Genomic DNA, 23208 nt, shown 5'->3' on the forward strand with positions numbered 1-23208 from the left:
TCATTCTTATCTATGGAATAACAGATGGATAGGACTGGAGAGGTGAGGGATTCTGGGAATGGATGGAGTGATAGTAATGTGTCTCTCCGTACACAGGATTACACAGTTGTGAAGAAGTCCTCTAGTGGGCGCTGTGGGGCCCCTGGGGGTGAAGGATGGGGAAGAACCCTGAGCCCAATCCCGGGGCCCCTGATACAGGAGGAAATGGAGGAAGAGAAGATCCTAGAAGTCACCAACAAGATGGTGGAGCTGCTGAGTGGAGAGGTGAGACTGTGGCTGCTGGGAATGCTGGGACATTATACAGTAACACCACTGGGGGGGTTGGGGGGGATGACTGTGTGATCATTGTGTGTGTCAGGTTCCTATAAGGTGTCAGGACGTGGCGGTCTATTTCTCCATGGAGGAGTGGGAGTATGTAGAAGGACACAAGGATCAGTACAAGGATGTGATGCTGGAGGATCAGCAGCCCCTCCCATCAGCAGGTAATAGACAGGACTATATACACACCTCCTCTCTGTATTATCTGGATGGAAAGAATGAATTCAGTCTCTGTATGTGTTCCCTCCAGTCAGATCCAGTAAGAGAACAGCACCAGAGAGATGTCCCCGTCCTCTTCTTCCACAGGATCAGGATCAGGTAGCTGGAGATGTTCCCTATGATCTGTACATCCCACCTGACTTCTCCTACTGTCTGATGACTTTTACAATATTTCTCTCACATCTTATGAATCAGGGGGAAGATCTAATTGAGATCAATGCTACAGATATGACATTAAAAGAAGAAGAGACATATGTGAGCAGTGATGAGCAGTATAAGGAGAACATCACTACAGGGAAGGATCTGAATTCTATTAATGCTAAAAATATGATGATGAAGGAAGAAGAGGAGACATACATGAGCTGTGATGAGCAGTATAAGGAGGAAGTTACTAGAGGGAATAATCTGAACTGTTATGCTACCGACATAAGGGTAAAAGAAGAGGCAGATAACAGCAGTGATGAGCAGTATAAGGAGGACATTTCTATGGGGAAGAATCTGCAGTGTATGAATGCTACAGAAATAAGGGCAAAAGAAGAAGAGACAGATGACAGCAGTGATGAGCAGTATAAGGAGGACATCACTACAGGTAACCGCCCAGGTGAGTAGTGACCACTAAATGCAGAGAACAGTCACACATTCTCCTCAGTCACCGGCTGTAACTATTCTGTGTGGAATATTATAAGCTCTGTGTCCTGTCAGTTTTCCAGCTATATAATCATTCAGCCTAAATTCTAATATACAGCACAGTCCCAGCGGACAATATATCACTATCAGTCTCCTGCTATAAAGAAGGTTAAGGTTATAGTGACCATCCTCATCGTACAGTGTACCTCCTGTGAATTTTTTATTTTTATTTTTTTTAAATCAACAGGGGTTGTGATCTGAAGAAGTTATGTCATATATAATTTTTTTTTATTATTATGTGTTTAAATCAAAGTGTCCGTGCTCCTTTGTGACAACATTTGTTCTTTTCTTTGTTCAAAAAAAAGAGACCAAACACAGAAAGTCCCAGCGCTCATAGACATGGCTCGGTAATGACTGACAGTGATGTTCAGCGAGAACTAAAATGCTGGAGTTACTAGAGTCAAAAATTTTTCAATGCCCGAGTATATGACCCCTCATGACCTTTGACCATTACACTTAGTGTAGATGCAGGAAAGGCCTCCGACAAGACCTCATGGCCCTTTATTCCCACCACTATTCAGCGTAGACAGTTTGGTCCTATATTCTCCCAGTATATTATAGCTTATACAGAAACTGACGGCAACTCCAGATTAACAGACGTAATACTTTTCCCCCCGACATCTTCACAGGAACAGCACAAGGTTGCCCCCTCCCCCCCTTCTCTCTAATCGCTCTCTGTCTCTTACTATACCGCATACACCCTGTAACACTTTTCGCACAGTCACCTCCATATGCGGCTCTGTTGGAATCAATGGAGCCGCATCATAAAGGGGCAGGGGATTCCTCCCACTTGGGGAGGCCACGTGCGCCTCCAGTGCTTCAGCCCCAGCCTGGTACCCATGGATAGAACGGTGCCATACACTGAATCGGGCCGAGGTTCAAAATTGGACCGCAGCATTGGCGCTGATCTATCCGTGGGACATGTGAATGGTACATTTGCTTTAAGGTATTGTATTGCCCCCCCCCCCCCCCCCAAGTTATACAAATCACCAATATACACTTATTAAGGGAAATGCTTATAAAGTGCTTTTTTCCCTGCATGTACTACTGCATCAAGGTTTCACTTCCTGGATAACATGGTGATGTCACTTCCTGGATAAACATGGTGATGTCACTTCCTGGATAAACATGGTGATGTCACTTCCTGGATAATCATGGTGTTGTCACTTCCTGGATAAATAGTAGATAAAGTATTTAGTCCTCTAGACCACAACAGTCCTAATCTTCAAATAAACAATTTAATCATAATATCACAATTTATGGCAAACTAGCTAAATTTCAGAAAGCTCTAATAATAAACGTCTAAAACATTAAACAGTCAAAAAAGTCTATAACCATATAAAAACATGAAGTTGTGTAAGGTAGTATGGTGGCGCTGGGTTCTGGCCAAATGCGTGATAAAGTCGATCCCACCTTTATATCAAATGTCACAATGTTTCAGGTGTCATAAAGCATATTATATTGCAAGTGGGCACTCTTGTTAGAAGTATTGCTAATAACAGTTATGATTGGACTTGTAGTCCTTCTGTATTGCCGTTATGTGGCTCACAAATCCCGATACCTGATATAATGCGGTGTTTTGTAGCAGTAAAGTTTAGCCACACTCTGTGCCAGCAAGATTTGGCCACAATGTATCACTGGTTCATATAAGTTCAATAATAAACACAGTGGCGTCTGTAGCGCCTCTCACCCATCCCGAAGTGGCTGGCGGCTGGTACCGTAACTCCCTCGTCTCTCCTGCAAGGCAGCAGATCGGTGTTACTGGATCCAGACTCGAGGGGTCCTGCAGCACGTCCTCGTGGTTCTCAATCAGCGGACGTGCTGCAGGACCCTTTGCAGGAGGGATGAGGGAGTTACAGTACCAGCCGCCAGCCACTTCGGGATGGGTGAGAGGCGCTACAGACTGTGTTTATTATTGAACTTATATGAACCAGTGATACATTGTGGCCAAATCTTGCTGGCACAGAGTGTGGCTAAACTTTACTGCTACAAAACACCGCATTATATCAGGCATCGGGATTTGTGAGCCACATAACGGCAATACAGAAGGACTACAAGTCCAATCATAACTGTTATTAGCAATACTTCTAACAAGAGTGCCCACTTGCAATATAATATGCTTTATGACACCTGAAACATTGTGACATTTGATATAAAGATGGGATCAGCTTTATCACGCATTTGGCCAGAACCCAGCGAGTATGTATTCTCATAGGGTTGAATGACTCTGGATCGACAGCAGATTTCGCTGCGGATCCAGTAGGTGTGAAGGCACCCTAACAGTGTACAGTGTATATACAGTGTATACAGTAAGGGGCTTACCTGCCGGGTGGTTTTGTTGGGGAATGTATACAGTAAGGGGGTGTTAGGGAATGTATACAGCATGGGGGCTTCCTACAAGGGGGAGTGTGTACAGCATGGGGGCTACCTGAAGGGGGAGTGTATAGAGTATGGGGGCTATCTGCAAGGGGGGCAGTGTATACAATATGGGGGCTACCTGCAGGGGGGGAGAGTATACTGTATGGGGGCTACCTGCAAGAAGTGGGGGAGTGTATACAATATGGGGGCTACCTGGGGGGGGGAGTGTATACAGTATGGGGGCTACCTGCAAGGGGGGGAGTGTATACAGTATGGGGGCAACCTGCAGAGGGGTGTGTGTATAGACTATGGGGGCTTCCCGCAGGGGTGGGGGATGTATACAGTATGGGGGGCTACCTGTGGAGTTGAGTGTGTACAGTATGGGGGCATCCTGCAAAAAGGGGGGCAATGTAAAGAGGATGGGGCTGTATATAACACTGCCAATGTTGTATATAACCAGGCTCAGTATAACACTTAATGTTGTATACCAAACTGTATACTGTATAACACTGCCAAGGTTGCATATAATCAGGCTGTATATAACACTGAAAATGTTGTATATAACCAGGTTCTGTATACAAAACTGCCAATGTTGTAAATAACCAGGCTCTGTATACAGTCTGATCACATGATGACATCTCAGTTTGGCTATTAGGTATTTAGGATGTTTAAAGTTTTTAGTTTATTTCTAACCTACAATTTACATAAACAGTGCAGAACTGTCGGGGTATAAAGTGTATGTAGGGGTATATAGGGCTCCTGGCGATTTCCCGTTAAACAAAAAAACACAAGGGCATAGATTTGCCTCCTGGGCGACCTTGGAACAAATCTTATTAACACACTGACACTTTATACCCGGGCAACGGCGGGTACATTTTCTAGTGTTACATAAAAAAGAGTAACTTTCCATGTCTGCAATATGTTTAAGCTTCTATTACTGGGAAATAAGAGAAATGGTGTTTTGTCCTTTGCAGATGATTCTACCAGGAGCTCAGGGGGACATCAGATCTCCTCAGAGGATCATATCACACAAGATACATATGAGGAGCCGTCCACTATCCCAGATACACCCTCAGCCCCTCACAGCAAAGATCTCTCATCTCATCCTGTTATACAAGTCCCATCTTCTGCTCCATCACAGCAAGCTGACATTTACAGAGAAGACGATGAACATCAAAGAGCAAATACAGGAAAGCCTCAGTTTTCTTATCTACAACATGAAAAATGCTTTACTAACAAAACATATCTTACAGAGGCAGAGAAGGCATTGTCATGTTCGGAATGTGGGAAATGTTTTACTTATAAATCAAGTCTTGTTACCCATCAGAGAACTCACACAGGGGAGAAGGCATTTTCATGTTCAGAATGTGGGAAATGTTTTACTCAGAAATCAGCTCTTGTTAGACATCAGAGAACTCACACAGGGGAGAAGCCATGTTCATGTTCGGAATGTGGGAAATGTTTTACTCAGAAATCAGATCTTGTGAAGCATCAGAGAACTCACACAGGGGAGAAGCCATTTTCATGTTCAGAATGTGGCAAATGTTTTACTCAGAGATCAAAGCTTGTTACCCATCAAAGAATTCACACAGGGAAGGCGACATTTTCATGTTCAGAATGTGGAAAATGTTTTAAAGGGAAATCAAAACTTGTTGAACATCAAAGAATTCACACAGGAGAGAAGCTATTTTCATGTTCAGAATGTTGGAAATGTTTTACTCAGAGATCAAAGCTGGTTAACCATCAAAGAATTCACACAGGAGAGAAGCCATTTTCATGTTCAGAATGTGGAAAATGTTTTACTTGGAAATCAGTGCTTGATACACATCAAAGATCTCACAAAAATGAGAAGCCATTTTCTTGTTCAGAATGTGGGAAATATTTTACCCATAAATCAGCTCTTGTTAAGCATCAGAGACTTCACACAGGGGAGAAGCCATTTTCATGTTCGGAATGTGGGAAATGTTTTATTCAGAAGTCAGATCTTGTTATGCATCAGAGAACTCACACAGGGGAAAAGCCATTTTTATGTTCGGAATGTGGGAAGTGTTTTACTCAGAAAGCAAGTCTTCTTTACCATAAAAGAATTCACACAGGGGAGAAGCCATTTTAATGTTCAGTTTGTGGGAAATGTTTTAATTTTAAATTACATCTTGTGGTTCATGAAAAAATTCACGAAAGGGAGAAGCCATTTTGTTCACAATGAGGTAAATGAATATAAAAAATTCAAAAAGATGATGAAGGAAAATTCGATAGTGAAAAATAGAGATGAGTGAATTTTCAGTAGGAAGAAAGGGAATGGCTTCTATCTGCCAGACTGCCGGCTTTGAAGTCTGCTTGAACAGATGGATCCAGTCCTGGGGAACTTCTCCCAGTTTCATAGAACTGGATCCATCTTCTCCCAGCACTTGGGGAGGAGCGGCACGGAGCGGAGCAGACATAAAAGATTGCAGCAGATGTCAGATAGGAACAAAGTGATTCCCTTCATTCCTGATGTAAATTCGCTCATGTCTAGTAGAATAGTAATGTGTATAGCAGTGTTTCTCATGCAACGAGATGCTCCAGCCGAGTACCCCCGAGCATGCAATCCATTATAAACATTGCCTTAGGGTAAATTCACATGCACTTTTCGCAGCTAAATCCGCTGTGACACTCTGTGCTGTTATGGCCACTGCCCATTTAACTAGTTAGCTGCTGGGCCTTGAACAGCTCATGCTTACCAGCCCGCACTCATACCTGTTTGTTAGTCTTGCGGGTTATTGCCAGCCTGCTCATCCAATCAGTGGCTGCAGCAGGACAGCGCACTGAGCTGGCAGTCAGTAAGCCTTGAGCCAGAGAAGCAGGCGGGTGTGCAGGCAGATAAGCATATGTCCCTTTCAGCTAGGTATGCCCCTGGAGCCAGGTATGTCCCATGGAGCCAGATGTGCCCCCTGCAGTCACATATGCTCCTTGCAGCCAGGTATACTGTCTGTAGCTAGGTATGCCCCCTGCAGTCAGATGTTTCTAGATGCCAGGTATGTCCCCTATAGGTAGATAGGTCTCTTCCAGATGGATTTGTTCCCTGAAGTTGGTTATGCTCCTTCCTGACAGATCTGTCCCATGGAGTTGGACATGTCACCCTGCAGCCAGATACCTCCCCCATGTTGTCAAGATGCCCATTCTATGCAGCCACATACCTCCCCCAATGTAGACAGATACCTTCCCCATGTAGCTAGATAGCTCCTCATTGCAGCCAAATATGTCCTCATGTAGTCAGATACTTTCCCATATTTTCTTCTCCATCCGGCCTAGACCACCATGATGATTTCTTGCAGCTACAATTCATTTCTTGCCAGAGAAACTGCCAGACAATCTTAGGCTTCTGACTTTCCTTTAACTTCTTTCCCTTATTCTTACTTTTAGGTTCCCATACAGTAATAATTCTGTTGTTTGGTATCATCCGCAGTAAAGTGACTAGATGTGTGGGTTGCCCCCATATGTAGGATCCCCGTATAGTAATTAAGTCCACATAGTAAATGCTCCTTCCCCCAGTTCTGAGCTGCTGCTTTCTGTGTGTGAGCTTTTCTCTCCCACTCCTCCCCCTCCCTTCTGAGACGGCTGATGTAAACAAGTCCCTATCTGCAACTTCTGCATTACAAAGAAGCTGCAAAGTTGCAGATAAAGGCTATGTTCACACCAAGTAAAAATAAGAGAAAAGGTGTCTGCTTTTTTTTTTTTCATTTGCGTACGTCTTTTGCAAGCAACAGCAGACATTTTTTTATTTGTTCACACTGTTTGTTTTTTTTCACCATCCTTACTCTTAAATTCAATTGTCTTTTTAATTAAAGATACATCCAATGAGCGATCAATCCACCTGAACTGGAATAATGTACTAATAGCCGTCATTGCACTGACTGACGGACGAATAAACCGCAAAATAACATGTCATTAAAAAAAATATGGACAGAAAAAACGTTGTGGGAACATAGCCAAAGCCTGCCAGGGACTTGTTTACATCAGCGTCTCAGAAGGGAGGAGGAAGGAGACAAAGAGAAAAGCTCACACACAGATTTTTGTGTCATCAGCAGAAAGCAGCAGCTCAGAACTGGGTTAAGGAGACGGAATAGATAATAACAAGTATGGAAGGAATTGTTAGTCTCACCATGTGCAGCAACATATGAAAAGTTATGTATCAGCGGAATACCCCTTTATGTATAAATTACTATAAATATTTCTTACCTCTTGCGTTTTATCCCCTACTGTCATGTGATTCTTTATCTTGTGCCAGAATTTCTCTTGAAGAATTGGGAAAAACAATCCAAAAATCACCAATATATATATAGAAATGGTGTTTTATCCCCTCTGTATTAGTCTATGGGGAAAAAGTGAAAATGTGGAAAATGCAGCGTAGTCTGTCTATATCTGCATGTGGTGCGATGCTAAAAATAATAAAAAAGACTTTGGGAGCGGTAACGTCTTCTGTGTGAACTAGTCTTTAGAAATGGTAAATTACACTTGGTGAGAGGTGAAGATTTCGTCACTCCTCAATGTAACACGTCCAAAGAGACCTCTGCCCGGCTCGCTGCCATCCTCCCGGGGTGATCTCCCACTTCCCCGAGCACCGAAATACCAAACAATGGAGAGCGAAGGTGACATCAGAGGAAACCGGAAGTAAGTATCATTATAGAAGGAAGCGCGGAGGTTACACTCAGGAGGGGAGTTCTGGAACGCTGGAGAGAAATACTGGGATTCCCGAATCAATAAATGGTTCAGTATATTCTTCACTAGGTTCTATTCATATCCCAACACGTATCAAGATATCACATCACTTTCTCAAGGACAATCAACAACCGAAGGCCACACAGAGTGACCCTGATCTCCACCATCTCTGGAGCCGGGAGACCCCCGCAGCCTCTCACACATTACATAACGGGGAATTGTTGAGGATAAGAAGTGTGAAAGTTTTATGGTCCTGATAAACGTCTGGTCCATGTACATATACAGCTCAGCTACATGTACATTACATATATACAGCTCAGCTACATGTACATTACACACATACAGCTCAGCTACATGTACATTACACATATACAGCTCAGCTACATGTACATTACATATATACAGCTCAGCTACATGTACATTACACATATACAGCTCAGCTACATGTACATTACACACATACAGCTCAGCTACATGTACATTACACACATACAGCTCAGCTACATGTACATTACACACATACAGCTCAGCTACATGTACATTACACACATACAGCTCAGCTACATGTACATTACACATATACAGCTCAGCTACATGTACATTACACACATATACAGCTCAGCTACATGTACATTACACATATACAGCTCAGCTACATGTACATTACACACATATACAGCTCAGCTACATGTACATTACACACATACAGCTCAGCTACATGTACATTACACACATACAGCTCAGCTACATATACATTACACACATACAGCTCAGCTACATGTACATTACACACATACAGCTCAGCTACATGTACATTACACACAGGGCTCTGCTGCAGGCATATATAATACACACATACACAGCTCTGCTCCACACACACATACACAGCTCTGCTCCACACACATCACACACACACAGCTCTGCTGCACACACATCACTTCAGCTCATCCAGCACAGCAGAGTCCTGCATACACTGAGCAGCAGCCCCTGATCATGTGACTCATCCTCCTCCATGTGACTGATCACATGACTGTGACTTCATGGCAGGTCCTGGAAGCACACGGCTCCTGTGGCTTCCTGACTTGTTTATCAGCTGCTACTGGACTGCCCCGCCCCTTGCCTCCTGAGCACCAATCACTGGAGAGGAGGAGGGGCCAGACACAAGGTACAGGTGGAAATCCTTCCTGCCCCTCCCCCTCCTCCTGCTAGTGTGCTCTGCTGCTGCTGCTGCCTCCTGGGATCTGCCCACTGGCTGCCAGACAGGTAGGAGATATACAGTGTTCAGGGGAGAGGGGGCATCCAGCTGTGCTAAGGGGGAGGGGGGCAGTATGGAGGGATCACATTGGATAATTCCTTTAAGCGCTCCCAGAGTTATGGTGCATTTACACATAACGATTATCGTGCGAATTTGCGCAATAACGATCGAATTTGAACGATAATCGTACGTGTAAACGCAGCGAACGATCAAATGACGAACGAGAAATCGTTCATTTTGATCTTTCAACATGTTATCAAATCGTCGTTCATCGTTCGCAAACAATTCGCCGATCGTTCCGTGTAAACAGTGGTCGCGCGATAGTCTGGCCGCCCGGCCCCCCGCACATCCGCAGCCCCCTGCGCCGGCTCGATCGCCACCCCGCCACAAGCATACGTTACCTGCTCCGCGTAGCAGGTCTTCGAAATCCCCGACTCCCCTCTTCAGCCAATCAATGCACTGAAGAGGGGAGTCGGGGATTTCGAAGACCTGCTACGCGGAGCAGGTAACGTATGCTCGCAGCCGGAGCGGCGGCGGGGGTGGTGGCGATCAGAGCGGCGGCGGGAGTGGCGATCAGGGGGCAGGGGGCTGCGGTTGACCGTGGGGCCAGGCTGCGGGGGCGCGATTGCAAAACGATTTTTCCGTACGATATATCGTACCGTCTAAACACTGATCGTTATGAAAAAAAAATCTTTACTCCGACATCGTTAATCGTACGATCAGGCCAATAATCGCCTCGTGTAAACCCAGCATTACAGTTGTTAATTTTCTGTCTCTGACATCACAGGAGCTCAAACATCTTACACATTCATAACTTGTCTCTTCCTATCTCTGTGCTGGGATTGTTGTACTTTTTCTTCCCATTCTTTATTATCCATTGTATCCTCTACTTTCTATTCATCTCTCCAGGATCGTCTGCTGATATCTTCTATATAAGAGACCGACCCATCAACCATGGAGAGAGACAGAGACAAGATGGCCGAGAGGATAATAACCCTCACCCTACACATACTCTTCCTGCTTACTGGGGAGGTGAGGGATTCTGGGAGTGATGTCATCATGACATCATTCTTATCTATGGAATAACAGATGGATAGGACTGGAGAGGTGAGGGATTCTGGGAGTGATGTCATCATGACATCATTCTTATCTATGGAATAACAGATGGATAGGACTGGGGAGGTGAGGGATTCTGGGAGTGATGTCATCATGACATCATTCTTATCTATGGAATAACAGATGGATAGGACTGGAGAGGTGAGGGATTCTGGGAGTGATGTCATCATGACATCATTCTTATCTATGGAATAACAGATGGATAGGACTGGAGAGGTGAGGGATTCTGGGAGTGATGTCATCATGACATCATTCTTATCTATGGAATAACAGGCAGATAGGACTGGAGAGGTGAGGGATTCTGGGAGTGATGTCATCATGACATCATTCTTATCTATGGAATAACAGATGGATAGGACTGGAGAGGTGAGGGATTCTGGGAATGGATGGAGTGATAGTAATGTGTCTCTCCATACACAGGATTACACAGTAGTGAAGAAGTCCTCTAGTGGGCGCTGTGGGGCCCCTGGGTGTGAAGGATGGGGAAGAACCCTGAGCCCAATCCCGGGGCCCCTGATACATGAGGAAATGGAGGAAGAGAAGATCCTAGAAGTCACCAACAAGATGGTGGAGCTGCTGAGTGGAGAGGTGAGACTGTGGCTGATGGGAATGCTGGGACATTATACAGTAACACCACTGGAGGGGTGGGGGGGATGACTGTGTGATCATTGTGTGTGTCAGGTTCCTATAAGGTGTCAGGACGTGGCGGTCTATTTCTCCATGGAGGAGTGGGAGTATGTAGAAGGACACAAGGATCAGTACAAGGATGTGATGCTGGAGGATCAGCAGCCCCTCCCATCAGCAGGTAATAGACAGGACTATATACACACCTCCTCTCTGTATTATCTGGATGGAAAGAATGAATTCAGTCTCTGTATGTGTTCCCTCCAGTCAGATCCAGTAAGAGAACAGCACCAGAGAGATGTCCCCGTCCTCTTCTCCCACAGGATCAGGATCAGGTAGATGGAGATGTTCCCTATGATCTGTACATCCCACCTGACTTCTCATCCTGTCTGATGACTTTTACAATATTTCTCTCACATCTTATGAATCAGGGGGAAGAGGTAATTGAGATCAATGCTACAGATATGACCGTAAAAGAAGAAGAGACAGATGACAGCAGTGATGAGCAGTATAAGGAGGACATCACTACAGGTGACCGCCCAGGTGAGTAGTGACCACTAAAAGCAGAGAACAGTCACACATTCTCCTCAGTCACCGGCTGTAACCAGGGTTGTGGAGTCGGTAAGCCGCAACTCCAAGTCCTGAATTTTATCAGGACCAACTCAGACTCCTGCTCCTTCATAAATGGCCGGTCAGATACCAGGGGAGTATATATCACACTGGCTCAGCAGCTTCTACCTAATGTCCTACATGATCCTGGTGCAACTGCTCAGTGAATAAAGGAATACTGTATATAAAGCAGCTTCTCCTGTGTGTGCAGTGGATGCAGCCAGTCTCCAGCCTCCATGTCCTGAACAACTCAGAACTAGACTAGATGGAGCAGGTGGTCTTTTCCTGCTGACAATCTTCTATGTTTCTAACTAAATATTCACCATACACAAAGAAACACAATGCCAGATACCTTTAATATAGAGGTCAGCCATAGTTATATAGAGGGGTCACACATAGTGATGTTGAGGGTCGCTGTGGGGGCACGCAATAGCGCGCACACACACACACACACACACACACAGCCTGCTGCCGCCATAGCATACACACACAGCCTGCTGAAGCCATTGCACACATACATACATTCATGCATGCATACATACACACACACAGCTTGCTGCAGCCATAGCACACATACATACACACACACACAGCTGCTGCCATAGAACAGTGAAGAAAAACACACAATTTTGTCCCAGAGAGAAAACACAACACTGAGGACAGAGGTTACAGCTACACTACTTATGTCTTCTCCTCTATATTACACAGGATATCTTCATATTACACTGCTGCTCATATACAGTCATCCAGCATCCAGGAAGAGACCAGCACAGATCTCCCCCCACACAATGGACTCTTCCAGCTCAGAAACAAACTGCCAAATAGTGGCTGACTACTTTTCCACGACCATCCCTATCGTAATAGGGCAAGTGTCCTATTACTGATATATTACCCGACCACCGTTCTCTAATAGGCCAGTGTCCTATTACTGATATATTACCCGACCACCGTTCTCTAATAGGCCAGTGTCCTATTACTGATATATTACCCGACCACCGTTCTCTAATAGGCCAGTGTCCTATTACTGATATATTACCCGACCACCGCTCTCTAATAGGCCAGTGTCCTATTAGAATGTTACTCATAAAATATATTGATGAGCAAAACTCATATCAAAACTCAATTCTAAATTTTTTTTAAAGCTGGAGTCTGAGTCGGTACATTTTTTTTCGACTCCAATTCCAGCCAAAGCTAGCTCCGACTCCACAGCCCTGGCTGTAACTATTCTGTGTGGAATATTATAAGCTCTGTGTCCTGTCAGTTTTCCAGCTATATAATCATTCATGGGAAATAAAGAAACGGTTTGGCATACGGGAGGAATTCATTTGGAGGGTTAAGTTATTGTGAACAAATGCAAAAGCCGTGGTGAGCGTCAATGGAACTCATTCTAGGATGTGTAACTTGTCCCGTGGAACTCGGCAGGGTTGTCCTCTCTCCCCTCTATGTATTGAGCCTGTGGCAATAATGTTAGATCCTGGAGGGGTTTGGGGCAAGGGGGGGGAGGGGACAGAATCTCTTTATATGCAGATCCGCTGGTAGCAATTCCCAGAGTAATTGATATAATCCAGGAGTTGGGCTCATTCTGAGGCCTTAAAATAAATTGGGCCAAATCGGTACTGTTGCCTCTAGAAGTAAATGAGGGGTTATCCTTCCCGCCCTTATGTGTGGTGGAAGAAGGGGGTAGCTTCTCATACTTGGGTATTCATGTCTCCAGAAATATTGCTGACTATAATATGTTGAATGTTAAAGAAACGATACTTACCTTAGAAAGAAAGGCCAGAATTTGGCAGAGATTGTGGCTTTCTAGAGCGGACAGAATAGTCCTGATAACGGCCATAATCCTTCCGAAATTGCTGTATGTTTTCAGAGCGGCTCCAGTGTGGTTGAAGAATAAATACTTTAAACAGATTGGAGCTTTGTTTAACTCTTTAATTTGGGGCAGGAAGAGAGTAAGGATGAAACTTGGGGGATTGTTTGTCCCAACGGCTAAAGGAGGCTGAGTGTTCCCGATGTTGTTCCCCTACTGGCAGGGGACGGTGATATCTTTTATATATTGGAGGGGGGTTGGCTAGAAGAAGATGAAGGGAGGAAGTTGGTGATGGCCAAGGCTATGGTTAAAGGGGTTATCCAGTGCTACAAAAACATGGCCACTTTTCCCCCTCTCGTCTCCAGGTCAGGTGCGGTTTGCAATTAAGCTCCATTTACTTCAATGGAACTGAGATTGAAAACCCACCCAATCTGGAGAGGGGGAAAAGTGGCCATGTTTTTGTAGCACTGGATAACCCTTTTAAGTCCTAGAAAGAATTGAAGAAAAAACTAAAAATAGAAGGGGTTATGGGTTTTGCACCGTTAGGGTGGGTTCAGAGTACGGAATTCTCGCCTGTACACGCCGCGGAAAAACTCAGCGGAATTTGGTTGCCTGTTCACGCTCACGGCCGGCTGATTCCGCATTCCGCCGAAAGAAATGACATGTCAGTTCTTTCGGCGGAATCAGCCGGCCCGTAGAATGGTGTCTATGGAGCCGACGGAAAGGTGCGCGGCCGTGAGCGTGTACAGGCAACTGAATTCCGCGGAGTTTATCCGCGAGCATTCCGTAGTCTGATCCCACCCTTATGTAATAATAATAACTTGTTGGAAGTAATGAAACTGGGATATGTGAAGACATTACAGGGAGCTGGGATAACTGGTATAAGAGACATATGGGCGGGTAATAAATAGAAAAATTGGGAACAAGCCCGAGTAGAATTTGAACTAGCAGGGAGCGCTGGGATTGACTATGGGCGCTTGGGACATGCGATTCAAACTACTGTGAGGTAAAGAAAAATCTAGAGTTGGGCGCTGAGAATGTATTCATTGTACAGATAAGAAAGCATACTATTAGGAAAAAAGAGGTCTCCGTGATATATAAATACTTGAATGGCAAGTGGCAAAAAGAACTAGATTTGCATTTCCAGGGAAATACATAGTGCTTGAAAAGAGTGCCCCTTTAACAGTCACTTCCCTTTAAGAGAAACTTTAACCCTGGATACCCTCCCTTTAAGAGCAACTTTGGTACAGTGCCTTAAGGAGCGACTTTGGTGACACTGCTTTGAGTGACCTATATACTGTCCCTTTAAGACCAGCTTAAGTACTCTCCCTTTAAAAGAGACTTAGGTACCATCTTTTGAAGACCAGCTTAAGTACTGACCCTTTAGGAGCGACTTGGGTACCGTCCCTTTAAGAGCGACTTGGGTACCGTCCTTTTAAGAGCAGCTTGGGTACTTTCCCTTTAAGAGTGACTTGGGTACCGTCCCTTTAAGAGCGACTTGGGTATCGGCACTTTAAGAGCGGCTTATGTAATGCCCTTTTAAGAGCGACTTGGGTACCAACCTTGTAAGATAGAATAGGGTAACGTCTCTTTAGGAGCGGCTTGGGTACCGTCCCTTTTAAAAGCGGCTTGGGTACCGTCCCGTCCCTTTCAAAGCGACTCGGGTAACGTCCCTGTGAAAGTGACTTGGGTACCGTCCTTTTAAAAACGGCTGGGTACCGTCCCTTTAAGAGCGACTTGGGTACCATGCCTTTAAGATCGACTTGGGTGCCGTCCCTGTAAGAGCGACTAGGGACTGTCCCTGTAAAAGCGGCTTGGGTACCGTCCCTTTTAAGAGCGGCTTGGGTACTGTCTCTTTTTAAGAGTGACTTATGTAATGCCCTTTTAAGAGCTTCTTGGGTACCGTCCCTTTAAGAGCGGCTTGGGTACCGTCCCTGCTACATGGCTGCCTTAGCTCTGCTATTTTACTGACTGACCTCTGCTACTTATAATGGTAAAGATCATTGCTCGGTTACCATGACAATCTTACTCATGTCAGTGAGACACAATTGTTTAGGACCTTACAACTTCTACGTCTTCTATTGGCCAATAGTGGACATGTGACTGTGGATGATGTGATACATTGCCTGACAAGACCTTAGAGTTCCTATTGGCTGCTATATTTCAGCTATTTGCATATGTGCTGTGATTGGCTGTTAGCGTTTAGAGTGTGGCCATTACTTCCAATGGGCCATTATTTTCTATGGGAAATTAGGGGTGTTTAAACGTAAATTTCTTAAAAACTACAAATCCGATCAGAACCAAAAATAGATAGCACACCACACACCGCCGAGGGCTTCGAAACACAGTTTGAACGGAGTCTGTGCGCAAAGCGGTTCAGGCTGTATTATTCGCAGAAAAATGGCTAGAAGAAGAAGAAGAAGAATACAGATTATAATATAGAGATTTTTCAAGCACTATAATTAGGGATATCAGCGAAAAAAGTTAGGAGATCTATGGAAATATGAAAAAAAAAGATCCGGAGGACATCAAATTGCAATTTAATATTCTACTACGTTTGTATTATTCCCCCAGATTCTTATTCTCCATTATTAGGAGAAGCCATAGTACCTGCCCGGGATGTAGTGTAGGGGATGCAGGGGTAATGCAGAGGTTGTGCTCCTGTGGTGAGAGAGAAGAATTCTGGAAATTGGAAATTCTTATTAAATTACGTGGGTACTAAGGAGATTGGCAGGAGAAGTGTGTGGGGTGTTATACACGGAGTTAGTAAGTAGCCGGGGACTCATGGGGCTACTGTCATTTTGCTGTGACTTTGGGGAACAAGAATAATTTATGTAATAATGTATTGGACATAGGGCTGGGCGACATGGCGAAAAAATAAAATCTTGATTTTTAAAATTTTTTGGACGATTCTCGATTGAAATCTCGATTTCTTTTCTCTTTTGCTAAATAAACAACCTTTTTCTCCTTGCAGCGTCAGATAATATTCTAATTACGTTTGAGACGACTGTATTGCTTCCCAGTGTAGCAGGGCTCCCTCTCTGCCCCCATGTAGTAGACAAGCCCCCTCTGTGCCTCATATAAGTAGGTTTGCCAAATATGTACCACTCTGTGCCCCCATATAGTATAGGAGATCTTATTTGTGCTTCCATCTAGGTAGGGGGTAGTAGTGGAGGTATAGTGGATAAGGGGTGTAGTACAGGTATAGATGAGGGGAGACCGGGGCAGCTGGGGATGACTGAAGGGGACTGGGGGTGACTAAGGGGGACTGGGGCAGACTCAGGGGGACTGGGGCAGACCGAGGGGGACTGAGGGGAACTGGGACAGACTGGTGGTGACTGAGGGGAACTGGGGCAGACTGGGGGGGACTGGGGCAGACCGAGGGGGACTGAGGGGAATTGGGACAGACTGGTGGTGACTGAGGGGGACTAGGGCAGATAGGATGTCTTCTTTTTTACCCAAACTTACCCCCCCCCCCCCCCCCCCCCCCCCCCCGCGCTTTTTCAAAAAATATTAACCAAACTTAAGAGATGGGAGGGACTACCCCTTTCTTTTTTGGGATAATGCCATTTAATTAGAATGCTTAGCTTTTCCAAACTACTCTATCATCTACAAGCCATACCACTACTGCTGCGTCATCAGGACGTTGCGAGGATCCAGTCTGCCTTCTCGAGATATATATGATCAGGTAAGAGACCTCGGATAGCATTGGCCAAATTGAAACTCCCCAGATCCAAAGGGGGGCTGAACTTCCCGGATTTGCGGAGATACAATGTAGCTTGTTTGTTAAGACACTGCATTGATTGGATACAGGGCTCTAACTTTTATTCTAATGTTGCCTTGGAAACGGAACTTGCCGCCCCTTGGTCATTAGTAGCTTTGTTGCACACCAAGTACGCGGCGCTACCATCTCTGATTAAACAACATCTCATTCTAAAAGATACCATAGCGACTTGGAAGATTGTGAGAAAGTTGTATGGTCTTCCACAATTATTTTCTAGATGGGGACACCCCGACTTTAGTCAGGGTAGAGAGAATCTGATGTTCAGGAAGTGGCATCCATTCATTACACCAGTTGTTTCACCATCAAGAACATAGATTTCTCACCTTTTCTGAACTCTGTGCCAGGTTTTCATTACCACCATCCCAGTTTCTGGCCTACTCTCAATTCATGGGGTTTCTGACTTCACGACTAAGAGATATATCTAAGTCTACGGAGATGCATGTAATGATTACTGAGCCCCCAGCTAACCCATCTGTATCTTATTTATACTATAAGTTGGGAACCCGACCTAAGACCCCCTTAGTGCCAACATGTTCAATAAATGGGTGATTGTTTTTGAAGATACTGACTTACCGAAATTTTTTTTTAGAGGGATGGGCAGCTATACGAAAAGCGGTTCCTAGTGAGCGATGGCACGAAACACAGTACAAGCTCATGCATAGGGCAATATATGGCTTTAATATACCTCCACATCCCTTAGCGCCAGACAGCTGCACAGGGGCCCAGGCCAAAGGAGGGGCCCGCCAGGCTCAGACTCTAAAGTGTCAGCTCAGTATGGCACATGTCTGTAATGGGCCCCCCAGGCATCAGCACCTTGGAAGTGCGGGCCACATGCTCCTGTGGGGCCCCTTTAGTGATTGGATGCTGTGTCCGGTCAGGGCTGGTACTCCTCTCCCCCTGCATGCTGCTGCTGACACCCCCTCCTGTACTCCACTGTCTGGCATACCCTGTATGAGGAGGAGAGGAGAGAGGGCATGTGATGACAGACCCCCCCCCCCCCTTCCTGTACTCCACTGTCCGGCATACCTTGTGTGGGGAGGAGAGGAGAGAGAGCATGTGGTTACAGGGGCAGGAGGGATTCTGCAGGATTATGGCTGCCAGGGACGGCACGGTGAAGAGGAGCAACAGCAGCAGCTCTGACAGTGAGTGATTATTGTCAGTGTGTCTGTCAGGCTGCTGGAAGTTGTAAGGTAGAGAGTGGACTGTGTGAGAGAAAGCACAGAGCCCCCATCCCCCTCTCTGGTGCTGTAAGTTTATGCCTTTTAGCCAATATCTGTGCCTCCCCTCCCCTGCAGCATGGTTGTATTTCTCTTTCATCTCCCTCTAAGCAGCCACATACAGTACATGTATCCCACCTGTGCGGCCACGTACAGTACATGTCTCCCACCTGTGCGGCCACATACAGTACATGTCTCCCACCTGTGCGGCCACATACAGTACATGTATCCCACCTGTGCAGCCACATACAGTACATGTATCCCACCTGTGCAGCCACATACAGTACATGTATCCCACCTGTGCAGCCACATACAGTACATGTCTCCCACCTGTGCAGCCACATACAGTACATGTCTCCCACCTGTGCAGCCACATACAGTACATGTCTCCCACCTGTGCGGCCACATACAGTACATGTCTCCCACCTGTGCAGCCACATACAGTACATGTATCCCACCTGTGCAGCCACATACAGTACATGTCCCCCACCTGTGCAGCCACATACAGTACATGTCCCCCACCTGTGCAGCCACATACAGTACATGTCTCCCACCTGTGCCCCAACAATGATTAAGGGCCCGTTTGTTCTATCCCCTATTACTACTGTTCTGGGGTCACTTCCACACTCTGAGCTATATACTCTCATCCCCCACACAGCATCCAGTGTACAATGCACTCAGGACCCTCCAAGTACAACAGTTGCAAACACTACAACTCCCAGCATGTACTGCAGTCTGCAGCCCTCAGGATGTGCTGGGATTTGAAGTACAAATGAGCAGACAACTCAAGGAGTTGTCCTCTCAGAAACTTCAACTCCCAGCATTCTCTGAGAGCTTCATAAGTGTAAGGCATTCTGAGAGTTGTAGTTATTGTTATTCAGGCAGCTGTGGTCACAGATACATCAGTACAGGATGGGACCAGGTCAGCATGTCGCTTCTGACGGGTTCTTTATTTGGGTGCCCCCCATGATCAGTTCTATTGGTGGGCAACAGGTACCCTGGTCCCACACTGGGGCCTGCACAGACTACAATACAGTCCTTTAGTGGGCCCTGGCATCTGTGCTGTAGGGCCCTCCCGAGAAACCAGGACACATGTACCGGATACCCGGGTGTACATATGCGTTCGCCTTCAAGGCAGAAAGGTGGAGAAACGAATGGGTTATGGGGGCCCAAACACATATTTTGCACAGGGGCCCTTTGCAGTCTGTGTCCGCCCCTGGCCAGACAGACTACTGGCATGCACAAAGTGCCATAAGGCTTCCACTGACCTGACTCATGGCATTTGGTCATGCCCATATACCCAATCTGATAGAGCCAATCCAGAAGAAGTGGCAGATTCATCTGCCCCTATCTCCTTGTTGCTTCTATTCCACTCTGCGCCGGAATCGCTTAAGGGATCCTTAGCCTTGCGTGCCTTCTCCTTGTTGTTGTAAATGGGTTCAGTTGGTACGGTTACTGTAAGGTTTCTTATATCTTATGTATTATATCACTTTGGACTCATGATTTAAATATGTCCAAATGCTGTTTTGCATTGTTTTGTACCATTTTCTAAAGGAAAAATTAATAAAAAAAAGAGTAACTTTCCATGTCTGCAATATGTATAAGCTTCTATTACTGGGAAATAAGAGAAATGGTGTTTTCTCCTTTGCAGATGATTCTACCAGGAGCTCAGGGGGACATCAGATCTCCTCAGAGGATCATATCACACAAGATACATATGAGGAGCCGTCCACTATCCCAGATACACCCTCAGCCCCTCACAGCAAAGATCTCTCATCTCATCCTGTTATACAAGTCCCATCTTCTGCTCCATCACAGCAAGCTGACATTTACAGAGAAGACAATGGACATCAAAGAGAAAAGACAGGAAAGTCTCAGTTTTCAGATTTACATCATGAACAATGCTTTACTCACAAACAATATCTTACAGGGGAGAAGGCATTGTCATGTTCAGAATGTGGGAAATGTTTTAAAGGGAAATCAGTTTTTGATAGACAACAAAGATCTCACAAAAGTGAGAAGCCATTTTCATGTTCAGAATGTGGAAAATGTTTTGCTGAGAAATCATATCTTCTTAGGCATCAGAGAACTCACACAGGAGATAAACCATTTTCATGTTCAGAATGTGGGAAACATTTTCTTAATAAATCATATCTTGTTAAGCATCAGAGAACTCACACAGGGGAGAAACCATTTTCATGTTCGGAATGTGGGAAATGTTTTATTCTGAAATCATGTCTTGTTAAGCATGAGAGAACTCACACAGGGGAGAAGACATTTTCATGTTTGGAATGTGGGAAATGTTTTAGTAATAAATCATATATTGTTAAGCATCAGAGAACTCACACAGGGGAGAAGCCATTTTCATGTTCGGAATGTGGGAAACGTTTTATTCAGAAATCAGATCTTGTTATGCATCACAGAACTCACACAGGGGAGAAACCATTCTCATGTTCAGAATGTGGGAAATGTTTTAGTAATAAACCAGATCTTGTTAAGCATCAGAGAACTCACACAGGGGAGAAGCCATTTTTATGTTCGGAATGTGGGAGGTGTTTTGCTCAGAAAAAAAATCTTCTTTACCATAAAAACACTCACACAGGGGTGAAGCCATTCTCATGTTCAGAATGTGGGAAATGTTTTAGTAATAAATCATATATTGTTAAGCATCAGAGAACTCACACAGGGGAGAAGCCATTTTCATGTTCGGAATGTGGGAAATGTTTTATTCAGAAATCAGATCTTGTTATGCATCACAGAACTCACACAGGGGAGAAACCATTCTCATGTTCAGATTGTGGGAAATGTTTTAGTAATAAACCAGATCTTGTTAAGCATCAGAGAACTCACACAGGGGAGAAGCCATTTTTATGTTCGGAATGTGGGAGGTGTTTTGCTCAGAAAAAAAATCTTCTTTACCATAAAAACACTCACACAGGGGAGAAGCCATTTTCATGTTCAGATTGTGGAAAATGTTTTCATTCGAAACCAAATCTTGTGGTCCATCAAAGAACTCACAAAAGGGAGCAGCCATTTTCCTCTTCACAATGAGGTAAATGAATATAAAGAATTCTAAAGGATGATGAAGGAAAATTCTATAGTGAAAAATAGAGATGAGTGAATTTGCAGTAGGAAAAAAGGGAATGGCTTCTCCTATCTGCATTCTGCTCATCAGACTGCCGGCTTTGAAGTCTGCTTGAAAAGATGGATCCAGTCCTGGGGAACTTCTCCCAGTTTCATAGGACTGGATCCATCTTTTCCAAGCACCCGGGGAGGAACAGCACGGAGCGGAGCAGACAGAATAGTCAGTGTATAGTATTAGTAACTGTACTCACTGCACTTACTGACAGCAGATTTGGATTGTTATCCGTTCATTTGGTGGAGGTTTTTTGTGAACACAAGGTGTGTATTTTTGTATTTTTAATGCATATTATTAAAAGTTACGTTTTATAGACTAGAGATCCATCTGTGATTTAGTTTTGGAATTTAGATCTCTTTGATCTCATGGTGGAGAATACGGCAACAATTTCTGTGATTACGTTATTTAGTAGATTTGGACATGGCAGGTTTCTTACGTAGTGGTATGAATACGGATACATGGATTGAGGAGCTTTCAGATTTTCTTTTTCAGAGAAAGTGTACATACAGAAGAAGTATACACCAACTTTGAAGGGTGCATTCAGGGAACTAACAAAGGTGTATAAAGAGCACTCCACTTCATGGGGGGAGGTGCAGAGCCTGGAAAACTATATAAAAAATAAGGGGGTCTGAGGATCAATTTAGTAGCCGCCAGTAGGAGTAGGGGGCCAACTAGTAAGAAGCAACTAGTAGTTCGCTCCGCTTCATGCAACTCCTCTTGGATGAGGAAAAGAAAAATTTAGAGCAGACTAAAATTAAACTTCAGGACCAGGTGGAGATCGCTGCGAATTTTTTGAGTGAACCTGAATTTGCAGCTCAGGAGCTTCAATTGAAAAATACTATTGAGCGTCATCAGTTTCACTTGAAAGAACGTTAAGCACAAACAATATATTCGTGATCACCAAGATTTTAAGGATAACAGGGTGTGCACTTCTCTACCAAAAGATTCAAAGGTTAAAGCCTGACGTATCGGACAGTGACAGAGAGGCTAGAGGCGGTGGACCGGGGGCCAGGAGGGCTAGGGGGAGATCTAGGGGGAGAGGAGGTCGTGGTGTATCATATTCTGACGGATGTTTTTTAGAACGAGTACCCCTAGAAACAACATACCCACTCTGCAGCTACTAGATACTAGAATCTAGAGACACATTACAGGTAGTTAATTTACCTCACAGAGACTTACTCAGACAGAAATGTGTGTCCTTAGCTTATCCTTTGTGCCCACAACCAGTTATAATCATTTTAATTGGGTCCGTGATAGAAACTTGTTCACCCGTAAGCTCCGATGGCACAAATACCATCAGTTGCTGGCTAGGAAACGTAGCCAGGACTTAGGGATCCCCCAAGACACCTTATGGGGGGTTGATATGCTTATGGCTGA

General features: G+C 44.8%; 1 protein-coding gene across 1 annotated transcript; it reads left to right on the forward strand.

Moving 5' to 3' along the window:
• The first annotated feature begins 3106 nt into the window (after positions 1 to 3106).
• LOC138786613 (oocyte zinc finger protein XlCOF7.1-like) lies at positions 3107 to 22824 on the forward strand. The gene is made up of 3 exons (XM_069963594.1): positions 3107 to 3110; positions 4560 to 5648; positions 20677 to 22824. Exons 1-3 carry the CDS (start codon positions 3107 to 3109, stop codon positions 21741 to 21743), a joined length of 2160 nt encoding a protein of 719 aa, XP_069819695.1. The 3' UTR covers positions 21744 to 22824.
• The last annotated feature ends 384 nt before the right edge of the window (positions 22825 to 23208 follow it).

The sequence above is a fragment of the Dendropsophus ebraccatus genome, chromosome 3, assembly GCF_027789765.1.
Source record: "Dendropsophus ebraccatus isolate aDenEbr1 chromosome 3, aDenEbr1.pat, whole genome shotgun sequence".
NCBI classification, from domain to species: domain Eukaryota; kingdom Metazoa; phylum Chordata; class Amphibia; order Anura; family Hylidae; genus Dendropsophus; species Dendropsophus ebraccatus.

Excerpts from the sequence above, each read along its gene's own strand:
- LOC138786613 (XM_069963594.1), top strand. Across the intron at positions 5,649-20,676 it reads GTGTTTTACTCAGAAAGCAA|TTTTTGATAGACAACAAAGA; the intron begins GTCTTCTTTACC and ends AAGGGAAATCAG.